The sequence below is a fragment of the Saimiri boliviensis genome, chromosome 3, assembly GCF_048565385.1.
Source record: "Saimiri boliviensis isolate mSaiBol1 chromosome 3, mSaiBol1.pri, whole genome shotgun sequence".
Taxonomy (NCBI): domain Eukaryota; kingdom Metazoa; phylum Chordata; class Mammalia; order Primates; family Cebidae; genus Saimiri; species Saimiri boliviensis.
In genome coordinates, this window is record NC_133451.1 from 68,910,677 (window position 1) to 68,925,948 (window position 15,272).

A 15,272-nucleotide genomic window follows, 5' to 3' on the forward strand; every position below is an offset into this window, starting at 1 on the left:
TTGTTTGCTTTTAACCTCTCCATGCTTTAGTTCGCCTCTTAAAAAACAAAAAGAGGGTTATCAGAATCAAAGGTATAATGTATATAAAATGACAGGTCATCAAAAAATATTCCCTTTTTTCAATTCATAAACACAGTATTCAGCATCTATTAACTTCTGTTCCAAGTCTCCACTCTGCCTTATTACTTAATGCTGTGCTTCCTCAACTAATTCCTGATTAAGGGATCCTTAATTTTAGGCCTGCTAGTATGGAGACTGAGTTTACGATTTTCTAAAATAAAGCCAGGAAAAACATGCATTGCATTCAAAGTTCAAATTCCTGGTGTTTAAAACCCCTTTTCTAAAATTATTCATTCTGAGGTTGATTTTGTAGTCTTTTATTTTTGAGACAAGGTCTTGCTCTGTTGTCCAGGCTGGAGTGCAAGTCCTGGGCTCAAGCGATCCTCCCACATCAGCCTCCTGAGTAGATGAGACCACAGGCATGTGCTAACATGCTTGGTTAATTTATTTTTTTGTGGAGACCAGGTCTTGCCATGTTGCCCAGTCTGGTCTTGAATTCCTGGGCTCAAGTTATCTTCCTGCTTCAGCCTCCCAATGTGCTAAGATTACAGATGTGACCCACCACGCCTGGCCTGTGTCACCCTTTAAAGCAGATTGACACTTTGATAATCCATCATTCAAATTGCCTCATACTATAGTATCCTGAGCCTCCATATCTTTGGCTGTAAACAAGTACACTTAGCTTGCTTAAATTAAACCAGATGCTATTTCTCTCCCTCAGACGTAACAGTCCTAGACTATAACATCTTATCAGTTCTGCTTCCATTCTTGTTATTGTACCACCTATTTTCAGTAAAGCATATTTTATCACTCTGAATCTTTCTTAATGGCTTCCTATGGCACTTAGAAAAAAAAAATCCAAATAAACTCCTTACCTTGGCTTACGATCTTGGGAGAATCCTGTCTTCTATGTCACCTTTTACTACTTTGCCATTCCTTGACTCACTCCATCCAGCCTTTTTCATTTACCCTCCAAACTTTTCCAGTTTTATATAATGCATTAGCTAGTCCTTTTGGTGGCATGCCAAATGCATTAAATGTCAACTCTAGAATGGGTGACTGGGGAACACCTGCCTCAAGTTGTCACTGAGAGGCTTTGTATTATCTTAATGTTCTACATCACATTTACAACTACTTCTCCACTATCAAGTAACTACTCTCTGGGAGACCAATGGCCTATTTGTTCATGTATCCTTAACATCAAGAACAAGTCCTAGTGTAGAGTTCCTAGTGCACAGAGGTGCTTAATAAACATAAACAATGTTCAATGGTTGATCTTCACTAAAACGATGAACTATATAAAACGGAAATATCTGAAAGAAAAAATATGTATGTCAAGTCATTTATAGGAACCATCTATGGGCTACATTATGGGAGTTCATTATTTTGGATCATCTGTATTTTCCATAATGTGCACATGTATTTGTTTTTAATTGCAGTAAAATATACATATTTCATGTATCATTTTCAAAATAAAAAGGGCATAAGTCAAGGGAGCCAAACATAACATACAAAGTTACAAACACTCCTAGATAGACTGATCTTTGCGGGTCTTACATCAAAATCCCATAAAGCTTTTCTCAAGCAATCCTGTCCTTCTTTTAAAGCTTTTTTCCCCTTGTGTTCCCATCCTTCACATTTTACTTCTGCAATTATACAAGTGAAGAACTTCAGATTCTTCTTTGATACCACCCTTTCCGTCACCAAGACCTGGGCATTTTACCTTCAACTCTTCCAAATGCCTCAACTTTAGGTTTCTAACACTGCCACTGTAGTCTAAGCTATCATAGCTCTTGACTGAAGTATTGCAACAACTCTTTACCTGGTCTACTCCCATTCATTATTGAACTCCTTCAATTTGTTTACTCTGTAGCAAGAGACATTTCAAAATAGAAATCCTGTCACTCATTACCTTCCTCCTACACCTACCCACCTGCCAAAAATCACCAACTTCCCCATTGCATTTGGTTGGGATAAAGACCAACCCCTGTGAGGCCAACTACTCTTTACTGCCTGACCCATAGCTACCCATCTAAACATGTACCCAATTTCCCTATAGGGCTTCAGGGCCCTTTTTAACTTAAGAGTAGTAATTTTGTTTAATCATTTCTCTCCTTTTTCTTTTTTGAGATGGAGTTTCACTCTTGTTGCCCAGGCTAGAGTGCAATGGTGCAATCTCAGCTCACTGCAATCTCTGCCTGCCGAGTTCAAGTGATTCTTCTACCTCAGCATCTTCAGTAGCTGGGATTACGGGTATGTGCCACCATGCCAGGCTAATTTTTTGTAGTTTCAGTAGAGACCGGGTTTCACCATGTTCATCAGGCCAGTCTTGAACTCTTGACCTCAGGTGATCCTCCCACACCCCCGCCTCAGCCTCTCAGAGTGCTAGGATTACAGGTATGAGCCACCGCACCCAGCCTAATTATTTCTTGGTAGCACCTAGAACAGTGCCTGATATTTTGAAGTTTAGTGGTTAATGAACTGAATGAGACAGTGGAAGTTAGAATAACAGGAACAAGTCTTGTGGCAGGGAAGGAAAATAAAGGAGGAGGGGGCCAGAGAAAGTACTGAAAGGAAAAGATGAGATTTCAAACATTTCTAGACTGATTAAATCAGAAAGAGATGTTCATCATTACAGAGCCAGGAATACACAGGTTAAGATGCATAGAAAAAAAAAATACATTGTTTTGGATTTACCAATTTTGAATTATCAAAAGGGAACTAAAATGGTATTTAAAAAGACATTTTTGGAACACAGGGTAGACAGACAGCAGAAATGCAATTGAGTCAGTAACAGCTAACACTAGCCACCCAATGGTTCACACCTGTAATCCCAGCACTTTGGGAGGCCGAGGTGGATGAATCATCTGAGATCAGGAGTTCGAGACCAGTCTGGCCAACATGGTGAGACCTTGTCTCTACTAAAAATACAAAAATTATCCTGGCGTGGTGTCAGGCACCTCTAATCTTGGCTATTCGGGAGGCTGAGGCAGGAGAATTGCTGGAATCCAGGAAGCAGAGGCTGCAGTGAGTTGAGATCAAACTACTGCACTCCAGTCTGGCCAACAGCCACAAGACTCCATCTCAAGAAAAATAAAACAAAAAACAACAACAACAAAAAAACCAGCTAACACCATTTTAGGTGCTTTACATGCTAACTCTGAGTCCTCACAATCACCCATCTCATTTCACAAATGAGGAAACAGACACAGAAAAACATTTACCATTGAATGGTGGAGCTGCCGTCGAAGCCCAGGCTGTCTCCAAAGTTCTGCTTGATATATTATCTGGAATTTACTGAGTGGATAATATATTGAACCCAATGTAGTGCCTAGTCTAAATAAAACCACCCAGAGAAATTTTGTGGGGAGAATAGATGAGAGACAGAAGGAACTGCAGTAGGGTATGGTGACAATAGAAAAACGGGACCAGTTAAAATAATGTCACAAAAGTGAAAGCATTTCAAGGGGGCAGCCAGCTTTATCAAAATTTTAAGAGGTCAAAGACAAAGATCAGTTAATTTGGCAAATAACAGAAGGCTAGTAATGTTTCTGTTAATGCTTAATTCTCAATCAGTACTTATTTTGCCCAATATTTGCTAATGCTACACTTAAAATTTTTTTTTAAATTCTAGACTTCTATTTCCGAAGCGTGTAAAACATGTTGTACATGTACTACATAAACAGATTATAGTCCTTATTTGTCAAAAACTGCCAGAAATTCATTATTTAGGAATTTGACTTAATGTTGCAAATTATTTTCTTTTTTTTTTTTTTGAGACGGAGTTTTGCCCTTGTTACCCAGGCTGGAGTGCAATGGCGCGATCTCGGCTCACCGCAACCTCCGCCTCCTGGGCTCAGGCAATTCTCCTGCCTCAGCCTCCCGAGTAGCTGGGATTACAGGCACGTGCCACCATGCCCAGCTCATTTTTTGCACTTTTAGTGGAGACGGGGTTTCACCATGTTGACCAGGATGGTCTCGATCTCTCGACCTCGTGATCCACCCGCCTCGGCCTCCCAAAGTGCTGGGATTACAGGCTTGAGCCACCGCGCCCGGCCGCAAATTATTTTCTATGTCAGGCCAGGCGCGGTGGCTCACGCCTGTAATCCCAGCACTTTGGGAGGCCAAGGCGGGTGGATCACGAGGTCGAGAGATCGAGACCATCCTGGTCAACATGGTGAAACCCCGTCTCCACTAAAAATACAAAAAATTAGCTGGGCATGGTGGCACGTGCCTGTAGTCCCAGCTACTCGGGAGGCTGAGGCAGGAGAATTGCCTGAACCCAGGAGGCAGAGGTTGCGGTGAGCCGATTGTGCCATTGCACTCCAGCCTAGGTAACGAGCGAAATGCCATCTCAAAAAAAAAAAAAAATAATAAATAAATAAATTATTTTCTATGTGAATGTACTTAAATCACAAATTTCTTTCATGACTTAAATTGTTTATCCAGTAATTTTAAATAAATTAGAGTGCTGGCATCAAACTGATCAAAACAGTCTTCTAGCTAGGAAGTCTTATGAACACAAAATTTAAAAAAAAATCCAGGGTCTCTATTGATCTGTAGCTAAAATATAAATTATGATGAACAACTCAACCTCTTGAGTGGCTAAGGTTTTCAAATATGTTGTTCCATATTAATTCCCGGAAACAAGTAATAATTGCTGTTTCAAAATTGAACCTATTTTCAACAGTGTGGGATATACATCTTATCTCCTTTAAAAAATGTTTTTCCATAGCCATAGTCGGATAAATTATAACTAAAGGTTTACAAAAGGTTTAATTCTTCCTTCCCCGCTAAGATTAAGCAATGGTTATTCTGGTTTCTCCCTAGTACAAATTTGTTAAGACTGATTTAGGAATCTTAAAACTGTTATTAATGTCAGGTAAAATTTAGATGTATCATCCCCTTTAGGAAGGAAAAGGCTCAGGTTCTAAAATTACACATGCTTTAGGACCTCATTTTTCACTGAAAGCATGACTAAGTATGGCTGATTACACCAATATTCTTGCAGAGCTCAATAAATTAGTTCCAATTTCTGAACTTGAGTCATGTCCGTAATTTCAGGTATCCTCAAGCTTCTCATCCCTTCCTTTCTCCTTTCCTTGTGAGATGCAAGGCAGAAATACTTCAGAAAATCCAAAATTGTAGTCTACTTTAAATCATTCTCACCTTTCTTACTACATATTCTCTTCTAACATTCAACCTGTATACCAGCTGTCTAACTGGACTGGGGTAGATCTCTTACAATGGTCAAGTGTTACTTAAACGTTTTACTTTTTTCATATATCAAATTTCACAAATAAATTGTTCTAAAACCCAACTGCTTATTATTCCCACTTAGGCTGTATGCAATGCAACTGGGAGAAAACATTTGGGAACATAAGAACTATAGATTAAATTAGGGACATAGATAAATTCTGCAGACATCAGTAGTTTATTGTTTAGTCCAAACACATTCAAAATGGAAACTCAAATAATACTTTCCACCTGAAACAATTAAACTAGATTCTACTAGCATATAATGCTTAACACATTACAGCAATAAAGATGGTAATCCATTGTCTTCTATACCTACTAAAGCCAAGATGGTAAAGCCAATTTGGTTGCAATAGTGTCATAAGGACAGAATATTACCATCAAAAAATAAAACAAAATCAGCAAATAACAGTAATGGTAGATGAATATTTTTACTCTGGTTCACTGAAAAGAGGACAAAATGTTAAAAGTCCACAGTACTGCAGGTGAACAATCACCATGTAAACTTCTCCATATGATGTTTTAATGTTTTATTCATGGTATGTAAAGACTGAAGCTGAATGGCTCTTTGCTCTACTTTTCTATTACACTTAACATTTGTCATTACTTTTGGTGCCAGAAGAGTTTTCATGGATGGCAGGGCAATATCCTGAATTGGAAATTTTATATATGTGTATATATAAAAAATGGGAAATAGAAGAATAGAGGAAAATATGCTTGGGGGGAAAAAACACTGACAATAAAACAGCTGCTTCTTTGAAAGTAGTATTAATAAAGGCTTCAAAACTCCAAAGTAATTTTCTGGTAAGAACTTCAAGTACTATACATCAGAAAGTATAAAACTGTTTCAAACAAACAAACAAAAAAGAATCCTTAAGCCCCCCAAAATGGAAACGATGAAAATCTGCGTCCCCAAAATATATCCAATAGTGCAAGACTTTTCCTCAAACATGGAAGACCTCATTCAAAGGGGAAAAAAGAGACAGATTTTACTCATATTGCCCAGTACATAAAAAAACAAAATACATCCATCATTTGCTAGTTTACTAAATAGCAAACAGTTGCATAATTCAGAACCAATTTGCTACTATGTCAAGTGCATATCTTGTTTGTTTTACAAAGATAGAATGGAGAAGTCTTCCATGCTAATGAGCAGCTTTAAGTGGTCACACTTATTTACCTCACTTCCTGCCTGAAACATCAGAAACTGGTATTTACTGATTGCTCCAAGCATAAAATTGGATAAGCTTTGCCATACTTGTGGTTTACTGGAACTTGCTATACAGACAGACAATAATCCAGCAGCTACAAACTTTGCTCACAGAATTGTTTAAAGATTCATGTAAAAATAAAAGATGTCGTCCCAGACTTAAATTCAGGAGCCACTCGGGTGCTGACATCAGTTCAAGAATTGTGCAAAATGAATGACAGTTCCCTGCCCCCCAAATAGAAAATGCAAACACTTAAGAGCTGCTGTTCTTTTCTCTGAAAATTGCAGTATCCTCACTTCAGGCTTACTTGCCATTTATGGAATCTGACTGCTTTTAAAATGTCACTAAAAATGTACATCGAGCTGACTGACTTTTCCAAGTGCTGAAGTGATACGTTTCAAAGTCCACATTCTAGCCAAGGGAAAAGTCAACTAGACACTTACTCAAGTAACTGACTTCCTCCTTCCCTCTCCCCACAAACACACAGGACTCCCTCCCTCCCACAGAGAACACAAAGTTGTTAACTGAAGAACAAGATAAATAATATGCTAGTCCATTTTACTGATTTTAAAGATACTGCAATTTTTATACATTTCAATGATTTTTCAACATTTTGCAGCTGTTTGGCTTTGCAGCACAGCAATTCATACACTATACTGTACAAAATTACCAGCAAGACTGGAATGATGTATTAATAGAAGGCACCATCATGCTTATTACATTACCAGAGAACAAAAATACAGTAAAGACAATTATCACTGTACACAGCTTAAAGAAAGGAAAAAGGGGAGGAGGAGTGTGTTGAGCAGCCAGCCATCCCTGTACTGAAGAGGGGCAGGTAGAAAAATCTTAGATATGGAGCTACTAAATCTGGTCTAATAGTCAAGACCACCGCGTTTGAAGTTCTAATTTTTGTTATTTAGTTCATAACTAAAATGATTTCCTTCTGGAATATACTTGTAGTCTTGTTAAGGTTTATGTGTACACACGCTGGTCACAGCAAGCAGATAAAATGCCCTCATCATTTCACAAACTATTCTCTACTGGAAAAGAAGATGAAAGATTTTTTTCCCTGTTGCCACCTGTTGCAGATGTCAATGTTAATGACTTCAGAGTACCCATTAGTGCATTCTGATGAGTGCATAACAAGTTTCTGTTGGTTTGTATTTTTGGGGGGAGCCAAGAAAAAAGGCAAGATTCTCCAATTGCACAAATTGCACTATTTGTATTCCCAACATTAACAGGCAGAAACAGTAACACTTAAACAAAATGTGCAGCAGAAGATTTTTTTTTGACTCAAAGGACCTGAATTCAGTGGGCATGTCCTTTTAAGTTCACTTTGTCGTAGACAGTTTAAAATATGGTCAGTTCTCAGTCCTTAATTCTCCAAGTCTAGATTTATAAATTAACAATGTGAATCCTGTTGTGAAACTGGGGAAATAATGTCCACCTCAATTTAACTGATAACCAAAAGATGCTTTTCACATCAAAGAAATGATCAAAAAGGCTGTGTCACATTCCAAAGCCAAAAAAAAAAAAAAAAAATTAACAAGAATGCAAACACGATGAATATTGTACCACTGCCAAGACTTTGCCAACAGTGGAGCTTCAGCGACGCTGTCCTGTGAAGCGGCCTTCCATTTGCCCGGTTCCTCTTCCAGAGCCAAGTTTCTGTGCCATGCCACCCCTTGGAGGAGGTCCTCTTCCATCACGATCACGCATCATTCCGCCACCCACAATTCCACGTGGACCACCAGGACCTCGATCATTGCGCCTAATATCCCTGCGATCATCACCACCACCTCTGGTTTCTCGCTCTCTTGCAGCTCTTGTTTTTTTCTCTTCCACATTTAAACGTACTTCTCCTCGAAACATAATCGGCTTTATAAGAGGAGAAAAATATTTACATGGGCAAGTTAGACAGCAATAGAAATGTATTACTCTGAACAGATAAGTTAGGTAAGTGTAACCCCCCATCCCACCCAACTCGAGACAAGGTCTCAAGCTATTAACAAGGCTGGTGAACAGCCAGTGGCACAATCATGGCTCACTGCAGACATGACATCCCGGGCACAAGTGATCCTCCCACCTTAGCCTCCTGAGTAGCTGGGATTATAATAGGTGTCCACCACCTATTATAATCTATGGCCAGCTACTTTTTTTTTTTTTTGGTAGATATGATGTGTCACTGTTGCCCAAGCTGGTCTTGAACTCTGCTAGGGTCAAGCAATCCTTCTGCCATAACCTCCCGAAGTGCTGAGATTACAAGTGTGAGCCACTGTACCCTGCCAAAATTCTTAACATGCAATCTTTCCCACCTTTTTCAGGAAAGCAAGTAACGCAATTTAAATGATCCACATCTTAGACTTTAAACTGCTAACAAATCTTTATTCATTGCATAAATACTCTTTAATAATTAACTATTTTTAGCTTTACTATTAAAAGATTCTCTATGGTTTTTAAATGCCCCAAATTAATATACACAACAGAAATAACAGTCTTGAATTATGCCCTTTAAATCACTTACTTTCGCAATTAAGATTCTCTGAACCGGTTCAGAGTCATCAAAAACCACAAAGCCAAAATTTGGAAGCTTTCCCCCAACACCCTTGGTATTGATGCGAAGTTCCACAACGTTTCCAAAACCTGTGAAAATATATATTACACCAAGGGTTAAATATTTTTAACAAGTTCCACGACGTTTCCAAAACCTGTGAAAATATCTACCACATCAAGAGTTAAATATTTCTAACAGAATACTTCGACGGCTATAATTGTTCAGGATGAATAATCTTAATCTCCTTGATCCATTTTAAAAGAAAACTCACAAGCTTCTACACACAGTGATAGCTAAGGTACATTTATTCAAGCAGGCAATCACCTAAGATACCAAGTAGCCTGCCTGCCTCTCTGCATCTTTGTTAGTCCTTTCAAAAGTAAAGTTAACTGCATAATTTGGAAAGACAACGTAGTTTCTCCTAATATATTGACCCATTTGCCAAATGAATCCCGTATCTCTGAATTTATGACTGATTCATCCAGCTGTTTCTTCTAAACTCTGTTGAGCCAGACCAAGTCAACACTAAGCAGTCACGGAGAAACATCTGATACAGTCATCTACTCCCTTCCTCTCAATTGAGGTGAGACTGGTAGCTGGACACAGTATAAAGAGAGAAACATTTAAAAAAGTAGTTATTAAAAAAGCTCTATTTGCTTCTTGCTTAATTTAAAATGACTTAAAAACTTTTACAGAAAAATAAATCACTTACTCATGAAGAATTCTTTCAGTTCATTTTCATCAATATCATGTGGCAAGTTACCAACAAAAAGTTGATGACTATCTGGATAGCGAATTATTCTGCGGTTGTCAGAGTCATTCTGTTCCATATCTCCTCTGCCTGAAAACAGAAATAGAGCAGATATTAAAGTTTACAACATCATAAAAACTACTTCAAAGGAATGAATGTAAAAATCACTTACTATTGGTATTCCTGTTTTAGCTTAATAAGACTAGGTGAGCCTCTTGAAAAAGAGGCAAAAATACCTATTATTACTAGGTTAGAAAACAGCATGACACTAAAATATAAAGTGAGGACAATGACTAGGTTGCTAAAATAGCTTCTTCTAGATCTACCGGACTGATTATACAAAAATCAAGTATTAGTAGTATAGGTATTCCTCCTTAACCAAACTGCTGCCATCACCCAGGAACCAAGCAGACTTCAGAAAGTGAGGTACAGCCTGCTAAATATTTGCTTAGTCTTTTGAAATTCAAAATTATTTGGCTGTATGTCACTACAGCAAAATCAATAAATTTTAACAGCAATTATCACATTTTTGTAGTCTATACATTTTAGTGTATATGTATATAGATATAAAGAAAATCTTATTTGATTCTCTCAATAACACAGAACAAAGTGAGGCAAATACAAGAATAATTTGTGTAATGTTTGACATAAAAGCTCAGAATTTAAGGTCTCACTCAAGATCCTAAGTTTAATCAGTGACAAATGTACAACTTCTAGTTTACTTTAAAAAACAAAAAATATTTGTAAATGTGATAGTCACTATCTCTATCTCTTCCATCTTCTTTCAAAAGCAATCTAAAAATTCTTACACAGTTCAAATAAAAGTATAACATGTATAGCTAACAATGTAAACTAGTCAAAAATCATGGCAACTTACTTAAAAATCAAAATAAGAAGAATCTAGGTGTGCTTACTGTTTGTCTGTGAAGAGACAGTGCTAAGAGAGTAGGTTACTGGCAGCTTGGTTTTGAATTCTTAAAACCAGTGACAATAACCAAATGAATCTTGTTAAGTCTTTTACTCCTTCCAAATATGTCTCCATGGCATGTGAACCAATCCTTCCTAAAAACTGGTTATTCACCCCAGATACAATTTTAGCGGGTTGCTCACATCACATCTTTAAGCAATTTGATACTCTATGGGTCTGTGTATAGAACACATCACAGTTTTTGGGTTTTTTAAAGTTCAGTCTTTTCCAACCTTACAAATGTTAAATAATAAAGGCGGAGCTGACTCACCTGGTCTTGGTCCTCTAGGAGGGAAACCAGGTCGTTCTCTAGGTCGCTGTTCACGCACACGAGGTGGCTGAGATTGAACTTCTGGTTTAGCTTCAACTCTTGGCTAAAATATAAAGAAAAAAACACATTATAAAAAACACTCCACAGGAGAAAAATCAACTAAAGCAACTAACAACAGGTCTCTAGTAGACATAATGATAGTTTTAAGTTTAGAATGTTTTTAACATAGTGTCCTATGTATATGAAAAATAAATTTTTATCAAGATATTCTGTACCAATCTAGGACTGTAGGTAGCTTTTGTTTTCCCACTCAAGGCTGTATAACTCACAATTTTAAGATGCTTTTTACAGTTACATTTTTTCATTAAACTTATATCAATACTGAAATAGGATAAAAAGCATTGCTACCCCCCCAAAAAAAAATCACAAAAATGCAAGATGAACCACTCCATGTAAATAAACAAAATTAAAAGCCATCTTTATCTTAAGACAAAAATACATAACACAAAATTTCTGAAAATCTAGTTTGCTGTCTTTCAAATGTAATAGTGCTCAGTAGTACTGCCTAAATCTCTGCCCATAATCTTAAAATCAGTATTTTTGTAGTTCAAAGTATAAAAATTAGCTTGCTCTATCACCTAAAATTGCTACCTTTAAGTTAAAATGCATGCTAAAAAGATGACAGAAACTTACAGAAACTTGCATGTAGCATCTCAGATAGTCAAACTCCTTTAGCTCCCTACTGTTCTTCCTTATGAGAAAAATACACATTTGAAGTACTGGCCCCAGTGATTTTTCCCTAACTAGGAGGTTGGGAGTAATAGAACAGCTTAAGATGCCTACCAAAAGTTTCTGCCAACTGCTGAATTAAACATAGAATTATTTTTAAAACAAAGTTACATTGGCATCTGCTATTACCTTTTCCTCAAGACAACAGGTTTTTTTTCAGTATTCCCAACTTCTTCAGACCTTCTACTACCCAAATATTTATGGTTCAAGGAGACACAAAATAGATGAACCTATAAAGGATGCTGAAAATATCCAACAGGATATGGAGAACATGTCCTCAAATCAGAAAGCTAGTAATTTCAGTTCCATATTTAAAGATCTCTGAGGACCTCGGTCCATGCAGTGGCTCAAATTCTTTAATTATACAACAGATAGTGTAATTTATAAGGACAAATTTTGATACAAAAATGCTTCTTTCAAAAATGAGAATTTCATGTCAATGATTTCAGCCACCGTTACCAAAAAAGGGATATTAACTCCTTTGCTAACAGTTTAACAGAGTTTGCCTGCCTCTCCCCAAATTCTGTTTTCCTCTATGTCAGTGTCCCATTTCCCTCAAGATGAAGTTGTTCACCATGTTCTACGATTCTACCAGTTATAAATGAGTTATTTTAACTCTTTCCAGTTTTAAAAAAATTATTTTTATGTATTTACTCCTGTAAGGTCCATATCTTTTATTTTTTTCATAGATACGGTCTTACTCTACTGCCCAGGCTGCAGTGCAGTGGCACAATCTTAGCTCACTGTAACCTCAAATTCCTGGGTTCAAGTGATCCTCCTGCCTCAGCCTCCCAAGTAGCTGAGACTATAGGCATGCTGTGCCCAAGGCCCATATCTTTTTACATCACCCAAAGAACCAAGCACAGTGCTATTAGACAAAGATGTTCAGTAACTACTGGTTTATTTAAATTAAATTAAATTTTTAGTTCTCTGATCCAAAACATGCAGGATAATGTGCTATGTCTGACAAGGATATTTAAGTGACAGCTCTGAGGTCACTGCTATCTATATTTGGAGTTTAATTCTACATAATAATTTGATGCAAAATATGATGCCAAAAAAGGCAGTTATTTAGAAACTTCAGCTAAGGGGGTCTAAAAGCATACTTCATTATGAATGTAAAACAGAATTAGAGAATAAATGTACTCTGTTAAATTTTAATGAAGCTAGTGTATTACTGGCAATTAATAAAAATAGCAAGTGTACCTTTATTACAAAATTTAAGAAAAACCTTAGACTCATCCAATCCAAATGTTATCAAAGAACTTGAGGCCCTGATCTTCACTGATTTAAATTCTTTTCAAAACAGATGATCAAAACACAAGTAACTACAAGCAGCAAAATAAAGTTCTTCCTTTAAAGATGAAAGTTAAAAACAGATAAAGTTAAATATTAATAATTTCCAACATCTTACAAATAATTCATGCCATTGATTCAGGAATCTGACTTTAGATATCTGATGATGCCAGTTCAAGAAAAATACGACGACAAAAAGCTAACAATGTCCCCTTCAGTAACTGATTGACATATGTTAACTAAGCCAGCTGCATACTTGTAATTCTTCAGGTCTCCAGTTTCATGATTAAAACTAGTTTTTCTGAACAGATAAAATGGCCAATATGCCACACAGTACTATGAGGGCTTTAAAATTAATTCCATGCAACCAGAAAGTATGATCAAATGACAAACCCACAAATGAAGGTCAAACAGAATATGAAATAATTACAGAACCATCAAATCAAGTCAATAAAAAGCAGGTATAACCACAAATAATAAGCCCTTCAATTAAACATAAGCTATTTAAGGTGAACTAGTCAATTTCCAGACAAAATCTTTTTTCAAGAAATTAACTTACCTACTTCTAAGTTAGTGCCTACCAATACCCTGGAATTAATTTCCATAACCTATGTTCAAAGTACAAGGAAATGAATACTACACAAAAAGTAAAATTGAAGGATTATTAAATCAAGTAGAAATATCATGAATCCATTTCACGTATAGCCTAAAGAGTTTAGAACATTGTTTTAAAGTTTAAATTCTAAACATTTAAATTTTTTGTTTTATTAACAGGGTGGCATAGGAAATACAACGTCATTTCCTACAACTTGAAAACTAACTTCAAAAATACTCAAACTTAAGGAAAACTACTTAAGATATATATGAAGATATTTTTCTGGGCAAGAGGCACGTCTTTGATGTAATCCTCTTTGATGTAAAAACAGCTAAGACAAATACGTGACTATCAGGCAATGTGCTGGAGAACCATATAAGGTTTAAATCAGGTGGAGCACGGTGGCTCACGCCTGTAATCTCAGCATTTTGGGAGGCCAAGGCAGGTGGATCACTTGAGGGCAGGGGTTCGAGACCAGCCTAGCCAACATGGCGAAACCCTGTCTCTACTAAAAATACAAAAATTAGCCAGGCGTGGTGGTTGGCACCTATAATCCCAGCTATTCGGGAGGCTGAGGCAGGAGAATCACTTGAGCTGGGGAGGTGGAGGTGGCAGTGAGCCAAGATAGTGTCACTGCCACCGCACTCCAGCCTGGGCTACAGAACAAGACTCTGTCTCAAAAAAATAAACGTTTACATGAGTCGCATATGGACTCATGTCCAACTGCATGACTTCAAAGCCCACCCCTACTATGGGCACAACAGTGAGTTACTCTAGGCCTCAATATTTCTATCTCTAAAATAGAAGTAACAGTACTCACCCTAACAGGGTGATTGTGAGGATTCACTGAGAATAAAAAGTGCTTCACACAATGCTTGGCACATATCAAAGGCATAATAAGCACTAGCTATTTTAACTTTTAACTGTTTAAACTCTCTGAAATGAAATAATCCAAAGGTTCCAAATCCAAATCTAATAGGAAATGAAGATTTCAAAAGAAGGGCCAAAAGTCATTTATTGAGTCTCCAGATGGGTTGAAAAGCACACACAATACTGGGGATTTCCTTTGTTAAGCTGGAACTCTGGGGGGCCATCTTACATAAGGGTAATCACATATTTCCTGAATATCCAGATAAAAACAAAGAAAGTATCATGGGTGTATTCTACTTTTATGTAGCTGATCACATGTCCTAACACCAGAAAAACTACATAAGTTACTACCTTTAAAACCTCAAAATTTCATTGTTTAGAACCTATAAAAGACACATACATTAACATTTTAAGCATAAATTTTCTAGTGGAATGAAGTTTAATGCAAAATGTACGGAAAAAAATTGGACTCCCTTTATATGCTGACAAACTTAATTAGAATTTAGTTCATTCTAAACTAAATCTAACAAACTTCTTAGGTAGGCAGTGTCTTATTTTCACATTTTTGAAAGCTCTGAAATGGTAAGATGACAAACAGACAAAAAGCAGAATACTAGAATGACCAGTTAAGGTGAACACTACAGTCATA

General features: G+C 37.0%; 1 protein-coding gene across 10 annotated transcripts in view; it reads right to left on the bottom strand.

Annotated features, from left to right (window-relative positions):
• Positions 1-5,475: 5,475 nt before the first annotated feature.
• Positions 5,476-15,272, bottom strand: part of G3BP2 (G3BP stress granule assembly factor 2) — an 86,828-nt gene continuing 77,031 nt past the window's right edge. For all 10 annotated transcript variants that reach the window (XM_074396282.1, XM_074396284.1, XM_074396287.1 and 7 more), the window contains 4 exons: positions 11,074-11,176; positions 9,797-9,925; positions 9,055-9,173; positions 5,476-8,408 (listed from right to left, as the gene is read on the bottom strand). In XM_074396282.1, the coding sequence (XP_074252383.1) occupies positions 8,136-8,408; positions 9,055-9,173; positions 9,797-9,925; positions 11,074-11,176 (624 nt within the window). In that variant the 3' untranslated portion in view covers positions 5,476-8,135. The remainder of the gene's footprint in view (positions 8,409-9,054; positions 9,174-9,796; positions 9,926-11,073; positions 11,177-15,272) is intronic.